Here is a 17,901-nt window from a genome sequence, read left to right as displayed (position 1 = left end):
AGTCACTATTGACTTGTAAGCCCGCTTCTCATAAAACGGTTCGATATAGCTTGATCTGAATTCTAAGAATGAAATGCAACCTGTTCAAGATTCTGAAACCGCAAAAACTAAGGAGAGATATCCTTGACTGAGAAGCGAGAACTAACAAATTGTAATAGAAATTTGGTTTTTCGACGGAGTCGAAGCTGAACTTACTCAAGTAAAGTTGCATTTTTATATGTAAATAGGCATTTGGTTTTTCGACGAGCCTTATAGCGTACTTAGTTACACCCGGTCTTGAAAAAGGGGCGATTTTAGAGTATATTATATGGGTAGGCCCATGCCCGAGACGATAGTGAAATAATATGAGGAAAAGGTAGGTACGTTTATATCAAAACCAAAATTTTGGGTGGGCCCGGGTCCCTTAGAACCGCGCCTGTCTAGAAATTCTCCATTCAAAAACAAACAAGTAATAAGGGGTGACCTCGACTTTCAGCTTTTATTTATTGTAAATAGATATTTTGAGGTATTTAAGATTTATTATTGACACTCTCAATGTATTATTACCTTTTTTAGGAGTAGGCGTGCACGTAGCAATTTCATCATTTGATTAAATACAAATAGGGGCCGGAAATCATACTACGCCTCAATTAACGCAAACACCCAAATGAACTTAATTGCTAAAATAAATCGGTAAATAGGACTTCCTTTCAATTTGTAATAATACCATATGTAACATAATTACTAATAAGTATGCCTCTGTATAATATTTCCATTGAAAAAAATTCAATGAGACCTAGTTTCACGCGGAACATACATTGAGCGGACCCAAAAATGCAAAAATGCTTATAATCCTTGCGCTATTGAAAAGGTTACCATGGAAATGAAATCATGTGATCGCGAGGCACGAGCTAAACTTGACATGGGCAAAGCCAGAAACGCGCGAGGAATTCTCACTAACTGCCGTTTCTCATCAGTAAAGTTGATGACGCGTATTTCGTCACGGAGTTGTAAGTGACGTAATTGACGTCATATCCCGTGAAGAAGGTTTCATTAACAAAAATGCTTTTATGGCATACTTATGAGTGATTATGTTACATATGATAATACCAATAAGGGATATTAAGCTTAATAAAGGTACGAGCAACTTCATAAAAAATTCAAGTCATCGAATGAAAAGTTGAAAACTCGCGGGCTACGCGTTAAATGATACTTAATAATTATAACGCTAATCAGCCAAGAAGGACGTAGACAATCACACAAACACGGTCATACCATCATGATCCACCACGTGTTAGGGCCGAGAGCCAAACGGTGCGGAAACTAAAACTGCGCAGCTTGGAAAGAGCGAATAACAGGCGGTCAACTAAACAGCCCACTTTGACGACGACTTGGCTTCGTTGGCGACGTCATCCTCTCCCGCGCGCGCGATGAACAGGGAGAAAGCGCGGCGCTGCCTGCGTTCTCCGACTCTTTGGGCGAAGGATTTTGTGACGTTAACCGCGAAGAAGGGGGGAGGAAGGCGGGCTTCGAATGCTAAAGGGGGGGGGGGACGAGAAATTTATCGCTTCTGACAATGGTTATAAACTCCGTTTCCTTCGTAGGCCTTGGTTTTCGCGAATAAATTTCTTTTTCCACCGAGAGAGGGCGTAGGTTGAGGCTTATTGTTTCGTTCTAGGTCGGTTGCTTAGTTACTAAATAGAATTACATATTTGCCCAATCATAGCCGGGGCGGAAGGATAACGCGTAAATTATAAATTAACTTTCTGACATACGCGGAGAAGAAAAACACCCCGCCTGGGAATGATAAAGCCTCGCTTCACCTTTCTTAGAAACGAAATTCTTTCATCAATTACGAAATTGGGGGGAGACACGTCAAATTTGTATTATCGAGAAGTATCGTTAAGTCTGGTAAAAAACAAAGTATATTTAAAACAGCTTTGTTCAATGACGTAACATAACTCTTTCCTCGTAACATTTATTGGCTTAGCAATAACTATTTCCAGAAATATATAATAAGTGAGAAGTATTCGTATTTCGATTCCATTAACGTTATTCTCAGATTACAGCTTATTTTTCAAAATGCTTTTTGGAAGAAAACACAGTGCGGGGCTAAATATACTAACTTTATAAAGCTCTTATATCGTGAAAATATTAGGGATATTTACTTCTAAAAAAACCATAAGTGTTAATTTCCCTTTTTTTCCTTGTTAGGCGGATTAATACACGCGGGACGTTTCGAGCAGTTATACGGTGCGCGCATCCAGGATGTAATTATTATAAAAAGGTACACGTTTCATTTTAATGGGTGCTTTCGTAAGATAAATTTAAAACTGCTGCTGCTATTTCACTACTCTTAACACATTTTTTTTTGTTTTTAAGTTTTCATTCATTTTAATAAAAATTATTTTCACATTTTTCTACTGACACTTTTAAACGCAAAAGCAAATGCTTAAAAAAAATCTAAATAGGAGAAAATTAATGATTTTATTAGTTTATTAACTTCCCCTTTTCAACAATCCAATTTAATACCCCAGTTTAAAACAGAACCTAATGTTAGGATAAAGAATAACTGATCGGTAAATAAGGTGCGAATACGCCTTTACGAACGACCCCCGTAATATGTTAACAATATTACCCCAAAAAAAGTCGATCAATAGAAAAGAGGGGCAGTGTACAAGAGAGAGAGGTTCCAGAGACGGAACTAGCAAAACGGAGGAGGATCGGTTCGGACTAGGAGGAAACCAACGAGAAAGAAAATAAAACCCAAAATAGCCAACAACATGAAAAAGACGTTGCGAAAATCAGAAGAGTATATAAAAAATAAGTCCTCGACTAACTGCTGACAAACAAACACGCAAATGCCTCTTTCCGTATCGCGAAACGGACGCAGTTGGTTGAGGGGGTGGGGATTGAATGCAAGCTAAGAACGAGGTCCGGGGGGTGGAGAAGCCATACGCCAGCAAATCGCTTCATCTGAATATAATTGGAAAGGTCAATAAGGAACAATGAAGATTAAAGTGAAACAAGTACCGGATTACGTTAAGGAGGGATTAACGGGGGCGAATGGCATGGCGTCACTAGTTTCAGTGGCGTGGCACGGGGGGTTGAGTTATCCCTGGAAATAGGTAGAGGAGAGAGACACGCAAATCTGGTAAATATTGAGAAAGGAGGAAAACGACAACGGCCTAGCAACGCCACTGAGTAGTTTGCAGTACGGGACAAAAAGATATATTTATTTTTTAAAGTGTCGAAGTATTTTTCAACATAAATAAAAATTGAACGTAAATGTTTTTCTCCGCTTCATGCGCTTAAGCTTTTTAGCACTTCATTGGAACCCGCGTTTCGCGCGTATACTTCAAATTCCAAAATCTTTATCGACTCGAGCACGTGCTCTCGATCTTCAATAACTATAGTTAATGATGTAGAAAGAACATTTACACGTGATGAGTATGGGATTTCGGATGTCATACAGATTTTGAAAATCTGAGACTACGTTTTTTTTTTAAGATTTTGAAATAGGATTTTGTTTTGCTAGGATTAACGTAGACTATGGGCAGTTTTTGAATTTAATTAAAAAAAATTCTTGAAACTATTCGGGTATAAAACGAGGGTCTAACTACATCCTTAAATTCTGTACACCGATTACAGACTTTCATAGTGCTAAATCTGTAATCGATTACGTAATAACTTTAGTACAGTCAAAGGTACAGGCCTGTTCATCCATTACGGATAGTGATTAGCCGCTCGTATAAAAAGGAAATCGACTCGAGACAAATTCTGCTGAAAACATTAAACAGTTTCCCCTTACTATGAAATGTTTGTTGGCCCAACTTGTCTCTCGACTAATTAAGAAATGTAAATTAGGACAAAAGATGTTGAGCGTAAATCGGTCTCGGAGTCATCCTTAAAAATAAGTAAATAAAGAGCTTCGAAGCTCCCATAAAACAATTTTACAAGAAGCCGAAATCATTAAAAAAAAAGAAAACTTTCGAAAATAGAGAGTGCGGTATTATAAAAATTAAGAGCGAAGGGAGGAAATAAATTTTAAAAATGAGGAAATGGTAGTTTCGCCAAAGATGCGCCCCGTCTGCTACGACCAAATTCATCCCGTAGTTCTTGGTCTGAATTAATTTTTTTATTTAATACCCTTCACAATTAAACTAGAAATTCGAGTCGACTTTCACGGAAAAAAATATATTTATAAATTGAGTGAAGAGTAAAGAAGAATGGATAAAAAATCCTAAAATGGGAGAGAGGGGGCAGAGAGCATAAAGGGGGGGGGGGTGCGGTTTCCACTGGCGATGGAAACCAAAAAAATCCTTTCCGAAGAACTTGTACGAGAGAGAAAACCCGCGGTAAAGAAAAATATCAAATATTCGCGCACTTTTCCTTGAATTAACTTTTCGAAAAATGTGTTTCCGAGAGAGAGCAAAGCGGACAGTGGAGATTTTCGCCAAATTCCTCCTAGCGCCGCTTCCAGGACAAGACGACAAATTCCAGTACCGCGAATTGAAAGGGCAAGTGAGGGGGGGGGCTAGGGCATTTTACGCCTCCTCGATTCCAGGGATTGGGTCATATAGTTCACTCGAAAATCGTACGGATTATTTTGAATGCCAATTTCTCATAAATCAACTTTAAATAATATTATACAGTTTCCCGATCTACGAGGAAAGTCTTTTTTGTCCAAATTAATTTTTTACGTTCTTTCCAATAGTCACAGCGTGTAGGATTTTCCTTTTAACTTTTTAAAGATTTTTTGGGTATTTTAATATACATCTCACATGCAATATTATCTACGTTGACACTAGAGTTAGCATTCAACAAATCGATTTATTTCAAGTCGATCTTTTCTTTTTATCCATTGATTTTTTTTATACCATCAAATAGCGAAATACTATATTTAACTTCAATAAGGGATATAAACTTAAATTTCGTGACTATTTCTCGCTTCCTATTTGCTTGGCTTTAAATTGAAATTGTTACGAAAGCAATTTTTTGACATTTTCATTGAAATTTATAAGATTTAAATCAATAATTATAAAAAGAAATCACTGGATTTAAGTCGGTCAAAGCGACATTTACGGGCGAAAATAAAATAAAAACTACTAAAAATTCATTCGAACGCGATAAAATTGATTTATCTCGACAAAATACCCAGAACGAGGAGGGAGGAGGGAGATAAAAACGTCCGCCAATTCTAATTAAAAACTCGTCACAAATCTAATTAATCCTGTTACTAATAAAATGTCAAGTCCATTAAACTCGGGATTTGTCACGTAGACGGGAAAAAATGCCCTCCTTATAAAGAGCAAATGACGATGGCCATACGCCTCCACGAATGGGAGGTAAGGGGGGGGGGGGCGCAGGCTTTGTCCTTCCCAAATTATGTACTAAACTGAGAGAGAAATGTAAAATGGGGGATCTGTCCCCGGGCGTCGAGGGTGCAAAGGGTTTTAAGGATCTCGGTTTAATAAATTGATGGTCCAACTGGAGAAGGCAGATATAGGGCGATACCGGAAGTGACGCCCCTAGACCCTCCCCCGTCTTTCGGGACCCCCCTCCTCAAAATATTGATCGGCGCGAAGCCTGGGGGTATAGCCCCGGAAAATTTGGTCCCGAAAGCTAGACATTTTCTCTGTTGTTTTTGACTCTCTCTCTACCTTTGTATGATAACCTCTTTGGCGGAAAATGATCATTTCGGAAAATTCTCCGACTACAATTGTTTAAATATTTAAATACACAGTTGATAATGGGCTACGACACTAGACTCTTTATACAGGGTGTTTAAATTTGGAAAATCAGAGTATCCTTAGTGGGAAACGGTATACGGTAGAGTTGGAAAATTTCCACGGTACATTAATTATAGAGTAATGGCAGTGCTACGTCACCCATGCTTTTTACTATTCATAAAAAATTCGCGCCCACAATGGCGGCCATGGCCAAAGCTACGGAGTGCTACTACTTTATTAAAAATGGAAGTGAAGTATGGAATTTAACAAATATCTGGACTTTTACATAACGCGTTTTGACGTTATTTAAAATTTCAATTGTCAATAGCATTAACGAGCATTTTTAGACCATCATTGTAAGAAATGTTAATTGCCTTCGTTCCGTTGAAAAAGACCCAATTTTCACTTGGTTTTATTTTCGGAGAAATTTTCCTTTAAACGATTTCCCGGATAAAGAGGATTTCCCCCGAATTTAAGTGATAAATTGACGTATTTTCGATGGATGGAACTTTACTACAATTTACGGGGTTGACACTTATGGTTTAGCGACGACTTTTTCTTTGAATAATGATATTGATTAAAACTTGAAATAGATATAATTTAAAAATTAAATTCCAACCTTCCATATGTGATTGTACAGCGATTATTTTGTTGAGAGGGAGGGGGGGGGGGGTTCGAGGGCCGGCATGGATGGCCGGACATTGACAATGGCATCGCCGCGAATCGGTTTAAAAGACAACTAACACTCGGTATACGGAGTTGGTCGGTTGGAATTTAATCTCTCTTGAAAACGCGTTATATACAATGTGTTTCAAAAGGTTACGCAAAAAGTTTAAGGAGTTGTAGGGGGTGAGTTGAGAAGTATGCCTGTTTCCCCCAATTTTCCTACGATGAGTTAAAAGAGCGCCAGACAGCTTCAAAGTGTGGCCTACTAGCCCCTGGAAGTAGGCTGCAACAAGAGCAAAACCAAGCAGCAGGACTTTAAATACTGTTTATGTTTACTTATTAACGCTGGTTACCTCTATTTGTTTACAAAGTCCTTTTTTACCCTATCACACGAACCCAAACCTTAATGTTCGCATTTCCCCGCTGCTTAGTTTTGCGCTTGTTGAAGCCTACTTCCAGGGGTTAGTAGGCCACACTTTTAAGCTCTCTGGCGTACTTCTCAACTCACCACCTACAACTCATTAAAAAGTTTGTAAAATCGTTTGAAACACCCTGTATATCGAAGAGAGAGACTTAATATCAGTCTAGGTAGGTGGGTGGGACAAAGTTTAATAGGGTTGGCGGTACGTGACGAGAATAATAAAAGGCGAATTATAGCCGTCCAGGTAAGAGTGGCTAAAATTAGCGATACAAAGGATGGAAATTTTCATTATTTCTTGGCATGTCCGTAAAAGGGTCAATTTTGACGTCAGCCTTCCACGGTCAAAACTGCGCGAATCACTTTTACTATTTTAAATAAATTTAACCGATTTAGTTAGCAGGGCCCCCACTCAAATCTTCAATTTTTTTATAGGAAAAATAGGATTATTTATCGAAAAATATACGACTTAATAGGACTATTTTTACAAAATTATAGGATTTTATAGGACTATTACGCTATTTCATTTACTAACTTTATGCATTTAAAAACAAAATCTATATTTAGGTAAATAAATCTTTGATTTTCACTTAAAAAATAGACACTATTTAACCATTTTATCACAAAAATATACTATTAGCTAACCATGTTAACAATAACAAAAGTATAGACTAGAGACTAGAGTGACTTTGTATATGAATTTATGCAATAGCTAAATCTAGCAATTTAACTGAGTGGCTGGATTTGAAATGGGCAAAATATCAAAATTAAAGGATTTGATAGGACTTTTGGGGGATTTTGCTAGAAATATAGGATGTTATAGGACATTTTCGTAAATATAGGATTTTATAGGAATTATAGGACCTCTGGGAGCCCCGAGTTAGTCGCGTTGATTTACTTTTCTATAGGTAGATTAAGCCGCACGCGTCTGAACGTGAAAGTCAGGGAAACTTTCGCGGAAGACTAATTTAAATGACTGGAACCGTTCCAAGTTCGTATTCGAGATGAATAAAAAGAGTTTGAACACGAATTTGTTTTCCCAGCGGGTACATCGCCATTATTAGGTAACCAGTTTTACGAAACGCCTGTATAGATTTCGTAATAGCGTCCAAGATATCAGCCTTTTTTCTCAAAGGCATTTCCTACATCTAAGTAGTTCTAGCTCTACAAATTAACAAGTTTTAGGTTTAAAAAATTCCTAGAAAAAGCTACGTTACGTTCGACGTACTCTTATTTCTTGAGACCTCGCTGACGAACTTCTCGATTGAATGTAGACCTACACTACGTAAATTACCAATAGCAAAAGAACCGTATAGAGTAGTTTCAGTTCGTAGCTTTGGCTATGGCCGCCATTTTGTGCGGGATTTTTTCTCTATGGGAAAAAGCATAGGTGACGTTGTGTCAAGTGATACTGAAATCACTGTATAGTACCGTACTATCATGAATATATTTAACAATGAATATACAACGGCAGTTGGGTCGGCAGGTAGTACCTAGAATTAGGGTTGGAGCTTATCTAGTGACGGCATTAGTCACGTGTCCGGAAATAGGAAAAAAAAAGAAAAAAAAGCAGACGACAGCTCAGTAATCTAGCTCGAGTTAGGCCTTTTGGCAAAACTAGGGAAACAATTGTTAATAATGACTTAAATTGGTGAGAAATTTTTGTTTTCTAAAGATTTTTCTGGCAAATTATTTACCTAATATTGTTTTGGATTTAAGGTAGTGAAGGAATAAGGCCTTCACTAATTCCTAAGCTCATGAGTTCGGCTTAAGGTTACCTGGATTACTGTTTATACTTCTAGATGATCGAAAACGCCACATGCGGTTGTTAAAATTGCTTTGAACAAATGTATATCACTTACCGCGACTTCTGACATGTTTCAATACGACATTTTTGAAATACATTCATCTGTTAAACTTCATAAATCCCGAAACATTATTAAAGCCCATCGAAGCTAATTCCTGAACAAATAATACCGTCTGTTATGACCTATCGAGGACCTAAAAAACGTCATTTCCTAGTCTCTCCTGATTGGAGCCTAGAAACATGTAAATCGCGTCACTCGGCTCATAGGCTACCGCCCTTTTCAAAGCGACATCGTACTAGGGCCATCTTATACAGTTGTATATTCATTGTTAAATATATTCCCAAATGGTAAAATAACCTTTAGACGACGCGTACTTGAAGGTAAAGTCGTGTAATAATATTACGCGAAGGCTAATACACATACACCGCATTTTCCGTGCTAACAAATGGTACGAAGTAATTGCAAAACGTTTCTGAGGCGGTATTTATATCCCCCCCCCCCCCCACCCGCGATATTTCTGGTTTTACATCATGTATACGTTACGTCAGAGTTACGTAGATATTTCGAAAATAATAAGGCTGTAAGTAAGTCCGAACAGTCCCATTTGAAACAGTAAGGTTTAGAACGCTTCCAAAACGTCAGGTGTAAACTATCTATAACAGGTTTCACACGTACGCGTTTTCCAAAGCGTTCTAGAACCCTCTAAAAATAAACGTGAAACTTACGTCGGTTTATCCGTTCTCCGTCCGCCAGTACGTCCTCGAGATGCTGCAAAATAACGTTAAAATTAGCAATAATTGGATGCGATAAGGTCAGCCCATCTACGGGCGTTTCGCAACGGTTTCGTTTAAAGCGAACGTCAACGTTGCGAAACGTATACTCTAACAAGGCGATAGATAGACCTACCAACAACTACTTCGGTATCGTTAACGGAATAATTAAAATCCGGGGAATTTCGCTCCGAGCGGGGGAAACCAAGCGGCTCGTTGCGCGAGAAAAAACCCTCGGAATATTCAAGGTTGGTTCCTCGAAAACGGTACATTTTTCCGAATAGGCCTAATGATTAATTTCCGATTTGATGGAAATAGTTTCTTAACTCGGCCGTACATTTCGAAATGGTCGCCATCTTGGGGCGGCGTCTTTAAGCTTTAAGGTCAGCCTTCTCGGGTTACCAGCAAACGCGAAGAAGCCTTTCGCAATACAGTATTAAAACATTTTTAAGAAATCTTGAAAACTAACAATGAAAAGTTGCGAGTCTGGTCCGGCGGTTAAAATTGTTGGGGCCCAAAAATACATACTAAAAAAAATAAACAAAACCCACCCTAAATATAACAATGAGAAAACGGATAATAGAAAAGACGCGAATATTTTATTCAGAAACGCAACAAACATAAAACTCGTCCGCTTTCTCGAGCCTACAACAGCCGCATTCCTTCGGTTGAAAAAGAAGGGGCGCTCTCGAGCGGAAATCAAAGCCACCCTTCATTCTTCGCTATAAAGCAGTCAACCCGGCTTGACGTGATTCCGCGTACAAGTCCGAACGAGACCTCGCCGATGGAACGGCGGAGGACCGCGCCAGATTCATTTGCATATACGCGACAACGGCTATCTGACAGTACAATATATAGTAGTTAGGGTCCGCTTTCACCCTAGGAACGGCCAAGCGAGGACTGTCAACTTGAGCGGACGCGACGGAGAGTTCCCTCCTAAGAGGCACGGGTGTCAAACAATCCCGTGATTAAACGCTCTCTTTATCCAACCATGCATTTCTGCATCCTTCTTGGAAAGGGGGGGGGCGACAATTCTCCGAGAACGATTTTGTTCCATTATATCCCGACGGGGAATCGACCACCTATGTTTTTACTCTTTCTCGCGAGGTTTTTCTTTCGGACGGGGGGTCAAAACCCCCTCTCAAAGCTCGTTTTTTTACGAGGTCCCCCCCCCCCCCCGGCTAAGGTCGGGAAGAGCTACGCAAAATGGCGGCACCCGACAATTAACCGAAACAAAACTAATTGAGGAAATACGTAAAATTGTTAAAAGTGACGTTCGGTAATGACGTCAAAGAAAGTACGGTGTATACAGCCGCGCATCGAAATTTTACATCAACAGATTACCTGTCAAGCACTATCAATCTGAACAACCCCTACCTGACATCCGGAAATTCATCTACACAGCTAAAAACTTTTATTATTTTTTTTCTTTGTTCAATTTGGAATGGACGAAGAATCGCGGTTTGACGTAACTGGCCATTTTAAAGTCAAGACTACAAAGCGCTCGCGTTTTATGACGCCACGAGGGAGCCTAGAGTTATATCAACCTCTACAATTTCAAAGTACTATATAACCGTTGGGCGTTATTGCGCGAAAAATATTAAGTGAATCCCGATACGTAAACAAGTAGAAATTTTTCTGAACGTTCTGTTTACGTATTTGATTTGTCATCAGGGAAATAATTACAAAGAAAAGATAAAATATCGATTTTCCCTCTCTCTCTCTCTCTCTCTCTCTCTCTCTAGCGAAAAGATAAGCAGAATTTGGGAAAGACGCGATCAATAGTTTCGCCGTTAGTGCGTAGATGTCGCCACCGCGAGCGTGTCGACAAGTAGAGAGAGAAAACGCGTCGCGTTATTGAAGAAATTGTTGGTAGGCAGTCATAACCTAGTATAGCTTACTCGCGAAGTCGCTATGCATCAAAACAACGAGAGAATAGCGAGGCTATCTGAATTAATACGCGGTATTTTCTGGCTCAACATTATCAAGTGCCATCTTATTTTTGTTTTTCCTTAGTTATAGCGAAAGGCGAAAGCCCGCTACGTAGAAAACGTGACGTCAAGCTCGTTCGATAAAACGACGAGCTACTTTTCACTTCTCCCCCCCCCCCATCTCTGACTCCGCCCATAAAGAGTACGCGCTTTGTCGGACCCCGCCTATTTTTAGCTCTTCCAAATTTTTTACCCCTCAAAACACGTGGGAAAAGGGTGACCTTATCTTACGTCATAAGGGAAATTTTAACGTATACGCGTAGAATAAAAACCCCGAATAAAAACATTTTCAGTTTCACAGTCATATCTATAATTGGCAAAAACACAAGCATCGTGAAAATGAATCCATTCAACCCAAATATTAAAACTCAAAACTACTGATAAACGTTTTAAATCAGATGGCACTGATAAAATAACGCAACATACTGATAATTAAAAAATAGTTCATTGCTAAGGGATTTTTTAGCTCGACATAGCTAGAAAATACGACACGTAATCGATAAATTTTGACGCACATTTAAAAAAACCGCAGACTGATGTGGTTTAATGATTTTAAAGCGCTACACTTACCCCAGTTCTTGTTGCGATTTTGAACGGCGGCTGTTTGAGACAAATGATGAGCGGGCTCGTCGGGGAGGGGTTCCGGAGAGAAGAAACACCGCGAATCTTCCACCCTGGGAGTTTCGATGGCCGATAAAGGAGGTGGCACTCCTTGCTTCATTTCCTGCGAAGGAGATCAATTAGAATATATTAAATCTAAACAGTCTACGTGCGATAAAACCACGTCTTCAATCCTACGCGTTCTAACAATACGTTTTAATAATTATCAGCTAGGCCAATACCCAAGGCACCACCTTAGGCCCAAGTCATCTAACGACTTTTAATGCCTTTAAACCGGTGCCAGGTTACGACACAAGCCCTTCATGCCACGCGAGCCAACAGCTCCCTAGGCTACACTCACTATTACCGGGCTTTATCTGTCGACTAACTGCATCCCATTCGGGGCCCTTTGCAAATTTCGCACAAGCGTTACCGAATGTTACCGGGGAAGGGGGGAGTGCTGGCTGAAATTTAGATAACAATTTTAAGGTACACTAGCAATTTTATACTTTTGCTATTCAATTAAAATGGGACGCTGCCTTTTATTGAGGTAACACAATAAACTCGCTGGATTTTTAGAATAATTTAATAATTTTAATGTCAATCACGTGGGGGGGGGGGGGGGTCGTATTTGTTAGGTAATTTAGGTGTGGGTGGATCTTACTAATGTTACCAACGGAGAAGGTATAGATTTGATAACGTTACGCAATTTGTGGGCCGCTTCGGGACAGTCGAGGCTTACCTGCAAAATGGTCTCCAATTCGACGGTCGAGTTGGTTGACGGGTCCAAAGACTGGTGATCGTTGGACGACAATAAGGGAAGTTTCGGTATTCGGGGAAGCCGACCGACGTTACCGTCACTACTTTGAGCCGAGTTAGAGGCAATTTCACCATTGTGAGAATTGTGGTAAGAATTGTTGGAAGTTCCTCTTAACGAAGAAGAAGAAGAAGAAGAAGAATTTATCCTATTTTGATTGGTCGAAGGCCCGTGTTGGTCGGACGATGATTGTTGCTGGTTGGACCTCCTGGAATCGGGTCTCGAAGGATTGTTCATTTTGGGTGGGCGGCCATCCTTGGCTGGCGGAGGAGCGGACGAAGACGAGGGATTGACTAAGGAGGAGGAAGTGCCGCAAGAAGTGCCGCGATTGCCATGAGCCGATGAGGAAGAGAGAGGATACGGAATTTTCTTACGATGACTCTTAGGGGTAGGAGGGGGCTCGGCTTCTTTGCCAGCCGTAGCGACGCTTTTACGACCGCCTTGAGCTTGGTAATTGGATGACCCCACGTTACTGGGACCCGAACTAGAGTTCTGCAACGAGAAAACAACGCTCCGGGTCAGTCGCGATGAAAAGAATCGAGAATGATTCGACCGGTAACGAACCTGCGATTGTTGAGTGGGTTTCGGAGGCTGGGACTGATGATGGTTACGATTGTTTCTGTGATGATTAACCATCGATCCCGACCCCAAACCGGAGGATGAGGAGCTTTTGTACTGTCCATTGCCCATTCCTTTCTTGTGATCATCGTGGTGAGAGGATGGCTCTTTGGAAAATGACCTCTGGTGTTGACCTTGAGAACTGTTGTTGGCCGCTACTGCCGCGGCCACCGAGGCGTTGCTACTGATCCCAATTAGATGCTTCGGATCGTTCACCAGATATCGTTGCACCTCTTTGAAATCTCCCAAAGCGTTTCTGATCCTCCTCGAGGTCTCGTCCTCCACGGAAGGATCCACCTGCAACGAGCCAACAAAAGGCGTCAGCGACCGATACCGTTCGCTAAAACGTCGTGGAATGGAACGTACCTTGATCAGTTGAGGGAAGAACGACTTTGGCGTCGATTCGCGGATTTCTTCCAGGCTTCCTCCGGGGCCTCCGGAGCCGCCGCCAGCGGTGCCGCCGGGCCCCGCTGCTCGGCCGCCTCGAAGGGCCCTGACCCTGGCTTGCCTCTCTTTCTCCCGCAAAACATCCCTGTCCACACTATCGAAAAAAGAACGACAAACTAAGGGTTAGAACGTAGCCGGGTCAGAAATCAAATTACGCGGCACGAAAAGTTATTACAAATTGGGCCGTCAGTAAAAAGAAATTTCATCTTTTACACTCACCGTAACATCTTTCCCTAAAACGCGGATGATCGCCGGTTAAAATATTAACCCGAATATTGTAGAAGAGTTCGATGAAAAAGACTCGACTCGTCCGAATCAACAACGACACTAGAGCCGAGTAAGGGATGACCTTTGCGCCATGAAACGAAAAAGTTATCACCCGCGATTGAGAAACGATAAAAGGGTGGAGGGGGGTGTGAAATAAATTGGGAAATTCAAACACGACTGGAAAAGAGCTTCTTCGTCGGAATACCCTCGGGGGAGGAGGACGAGAATCGAGAAGGTTCCTCAGGTGCTAGTAGCGAATCTAAGCCGAAGAGTACGTTGTCAACACCAGACGCGCCGAGTTTCGGACGCCCACGACTCCCGGAGACGTCGGCTCTTCCGCCGCGCTATCGACGTTTGCGGGGTAGTCGGAATCGCGGGGGCGGACTATATAACCTTCCGCCACGTTTGAAGAGAGAGAGAGAGTGGGGGTACAAAAGGTATAATTAATCTAATAAAAGGCGGCCGTTTAATCTAACGAGCTAAAAACCGCGCGCAACGGACTCCGTTCGCCGTAGACTCCGGCCGGATTAACCAATATAGGCGAGATTAATTTCATCGGCGTCGGTGGTGAACGGCGAAATGTCGCGGGATATCCTATTTCCAAACGGCTGATATTGAGTTTAGTCATTTTTATTAGCAAACAATGACGTACTAATTTTAGCGAGGCTGTTGCACGATAAAATAACGCTTATTTTTGGGGGCAACGACAATTCTTTCAATAACGATTACTTTCATCCGCCGTTACAACGTAAACATTGATATGGGCCGAATAGGAGTAACTGTCATCCGCAAAAGCCCCGACAACGTGTCATTACTAAGTATAGGCGCGCAATGTTTTCTAACGAAACTTATCTTACGGAATGACAACTTATTTTGGTCTTCGTTTCCGCGCGCTGCGAAAGGGGGGGGGGGGAGAAGAATGCGGGGGGGAGAAACCGTCGTTGTGAAATTGCGACGAGCGAATATCCGAAGCTTTTCCAACATCGTCGATAAAAAAGATATAGTAGACGAGTCTAATTCTATTAATAGAAGGATCTCTGGTACGTATTTCTCGGGAAAAAGGTGGCCATGGGGGGAGAAGCCATTATACTAAAGAGTGAAGAATGGGGAACGCGTATGACGAGGTCACGTGACGGGAAAACCGCCACCCCCCCCCCGGATTGACGAAGGAGAAGTCGGTAAAAGAACTATTTGGGGGGAAGCGAAAGAGAGGGGAGAGGAGAGAATGATAGGTCTAATAAACCTCCACATCGGCGGAAAACAAAAGGTACTGGAGACTTTTAATTTCCTGTAAAACGAAGGGGCGGCGGTGGCTTGTATGGCTAACTAGCCGCGATATAAGTCGCTCCACTCCGCGTCCAATCTAGACTCTTCTCTCTCTGGCCTTTGGGCTGATGTTTGTTCGGCGCGCAGCCGGGGAGAAGTTAGACGGGCTAACTCTCCCGTTTCATTTCGAAAACGGCACGTGTTTCGAACAACACGTGATATAAAGGAGATAAAATTAATTTCGGACACGTTCTTCGCGGAAACTTTCGATAAACATAGGGTGGAAATACAATCGGCTTATTGTTCTTAGAATTAGCGCGCTCGTATTCAAATTTAGGTCTACTAATCAATTAAGTAACCACTGTAGGCCATTATTGTTACAGCTATTAAGTGTAATTTTCAGGAAAGGGGTTGTACGACTATTCGGGTTACAATAGGCGCTTCCATAAAATGTTCATCGAAATCCAATGTTGAGTTTGTGTTACAACCTGCTTTTCGTTATACCTAGGAGCAACAAACCGCACCCCACACAAGGAGAATTCAAGTTACGCAACCCGTCAAAAGTCGTGCATTTTCAGTCTTCATTGGTTAGACGCTTTAGCGCCTGCTGCCGTCGGAAGGGGAAAATTCGGAAATTGTTTCCCCCCCTGCCCGTAAAACGTTCCGCGTAAAGGTTCGTCCAATGAAATTTGCATGCAACACTGCGTTAGCGGGTTTAAAGGCTAGCTGCGTTCTCCTTGTGCTTGTTGCTCCTAGGTTATACTGCCAAAACTGTAATCAGAGGGGTCCGACATTTGCAAATTTTATCGTTAGGGATTTTGAATGTCAAAGTTATTTCAGAAATCAGAAAGTGATTTTAAGATTTCAGAGAGCAATTTTCGCGTTGATTTCTGTTTTTTTAGGCTCATTTCGAGATTTTTGAACAAATTTCGGAATTTGAAGATTTCTAAAATAATGTTTTCACTGAAGTGCAAGGGATTTGTACGAATGTGGAACCAAGGTGGTGGAACCCTTCGCTGTCCTCTAAGCATGGGGGCTACTTTTTATCGGGGCAGACTTTCGGCAGAGTTGTATTAAACTCATTATCAAGGCTCCCACCAAAATTTAAAAAAAATTAGGGATTTTTCTGGCTAGAAATAGGGTGAAATAGGAACCAAATAGGGACCAATTTAATAAAAAATTAGATTTATTTAAACTTTTAAAAGTATGAAATTTTTAAAACTAACTAAAAAATGTTTTATCACAAAAATTACTTAGTTTAATATTTTTTAAATGTGAATCGTTACAATTCTGGTTCATTATAATTAAGCCGATGGTACTTTTCACCAAATTTACTAGAAATAGGGCGATTTAGGGACGAAATCCCGATTTCATGGTGGTTTAGGGACCTTGAAAAAGAGTAGGGGCTTTTAGGTATTTTAGGGACCTGGTGGGAGCCTTGCATTATACTGACTGACTCTTACGGTGTCGCAATTTTAGTCAACTTGACTAAACACGCGACACCATTGTGTTTTGTTTTTATCCCTCTGCATTTTTTCGGACGCAGCCTATTTAAAAAGGTTGGGCTTAGAATATAGTTTCTGTCCCCGCTCCTCTCGTTAAAACGTTGGCACGCCCCTGCATCAAAGTTCTGGCAGCATTGTTCCGCAAGGGGGCCAGACAAACCGTTATGATTTTATATTAAGCCCTATTGCGAGTTTATTTATTTGGAAGCATATATATATTATTTGAAATGTCTACGGGCAAATTGAGGTTTAATTTTGGTTTATAATTTTTTGGAGAACAAGAAAAAGCTGCTCTATCAACCCTCAATTGCCATGGTGTAGATCGAAACGATTCTAGGGGAACTCTGACAATTTTAGTGTAACCTCAATTGCCATGGTGTAGATCGAAACGATTCTAGGGGAACTCTGACAATTGTAGTGTAACCTCAATTGCCATGGTGTAGATCGAAACGATTCTAGTGGAACTCTAACATTGTAAAGCGTAAGTGGGAGGCAGTGCCGGATTAAGGACTAGGCCTACTAGGCTTTTTTACGCGTTCCTTATATACGACCCCACCTTCAGTAAATCCGGTACTGGTGAAGAAGATGGAAAAGATGTAGTGCAGTCAAAAATACGTCCAAGGATGACAGGCGTTAGACCACGGGTGTTGGACACGGAAACCACTTCTCAATTTGGGCTTCTGGTTACAGGGTCAAATAACTGCCAACATTCCTCAATATCGTGGATAACGAACGAGGGTTATCCGGGTTATCGTCTAATTCATCCCTAATATACACGGGAGGGGTGGAGGGGGTATTCGCTCGGGGCATTGCTCGCGTGCCAGCCAAGATCGCACGCGATCGTGACATCTGAACCGGACTTCCACATCATGAAGTAGCTCGAAGCGGCAGTAACTGGTCTTGGCCCGCCTCCCCCCCCCCCCCTCGTCTGACCGAGGGTTAAAAAGTGATGAGATAAACGTACAAGGAGGAGCTACCCTTTCCTACCAAAAAATTGGGGCTTTTAAATTCGATTTT

General features: G+C 41.3%; 1 protein-coding gene across 3 annotated transcripts in view; it reads right to left on the bottom strand.

Annotated features, from left to right (window-relative positions):
• Positions 1–17,901, bottom strand: part of LOC149947314 (uncharacterized) — a 60,365-nt gene that overhangs the window by 10,338 nt on the left and 32,126 nt on the right. For 2 of the 3 annotated variants that reach the window (XM_090172957.1, XM_090172956.1), the window contains 5 exons: positions 13,766–13,940; positions 13,346–13,696; positions 12,707–13,273; positions 11,935–12,088; positions 9,329–9,371 (listed from right to left, as the gene is read on the bottom strand). In XM_090172957.1, the coding sequence (XP_090029083.1) occupies positions 9,329–9,371; positions 11,935–12,088; positions 12,707–13,273; positions 13,346–13,696; positions 13,766–13,940 (1,290 nt within the window). Of the gene's footprint in view, positions 1–9,328; positions 9,372–11,934; positions 12,089–12,706; positions 13,274–13,345; positions 13,697–13,765; positions 13,941–14,065; positions 14,269–17,901 lie in introns of those variants that run through there. The other variant, XM_090172958.1, reaches the window with a different exon arrangement.

This window comes from Leiobunum rupestre, chromosome 4 (genome assembly GCF_980474605.1).
Source record: "Leiobunum rupestre chromosome 4, qqLeiRupe1.1.hap1, whole genome shotgun sequence".
In the NCBI taxonomy this organism is placed as follows: domain Eukaryota; kingdom Metazoa; phylum Arthropoda; class Arachnida; order Opiliones; family Sclerosomatidae; genus Leiobunum; species Leiobunum rupestre.
The sequence above is the reverse complement of the archived record's forward strand: the minus strand, read 5'-3'. Positions and strand labels throughout refer to the sequence as shown.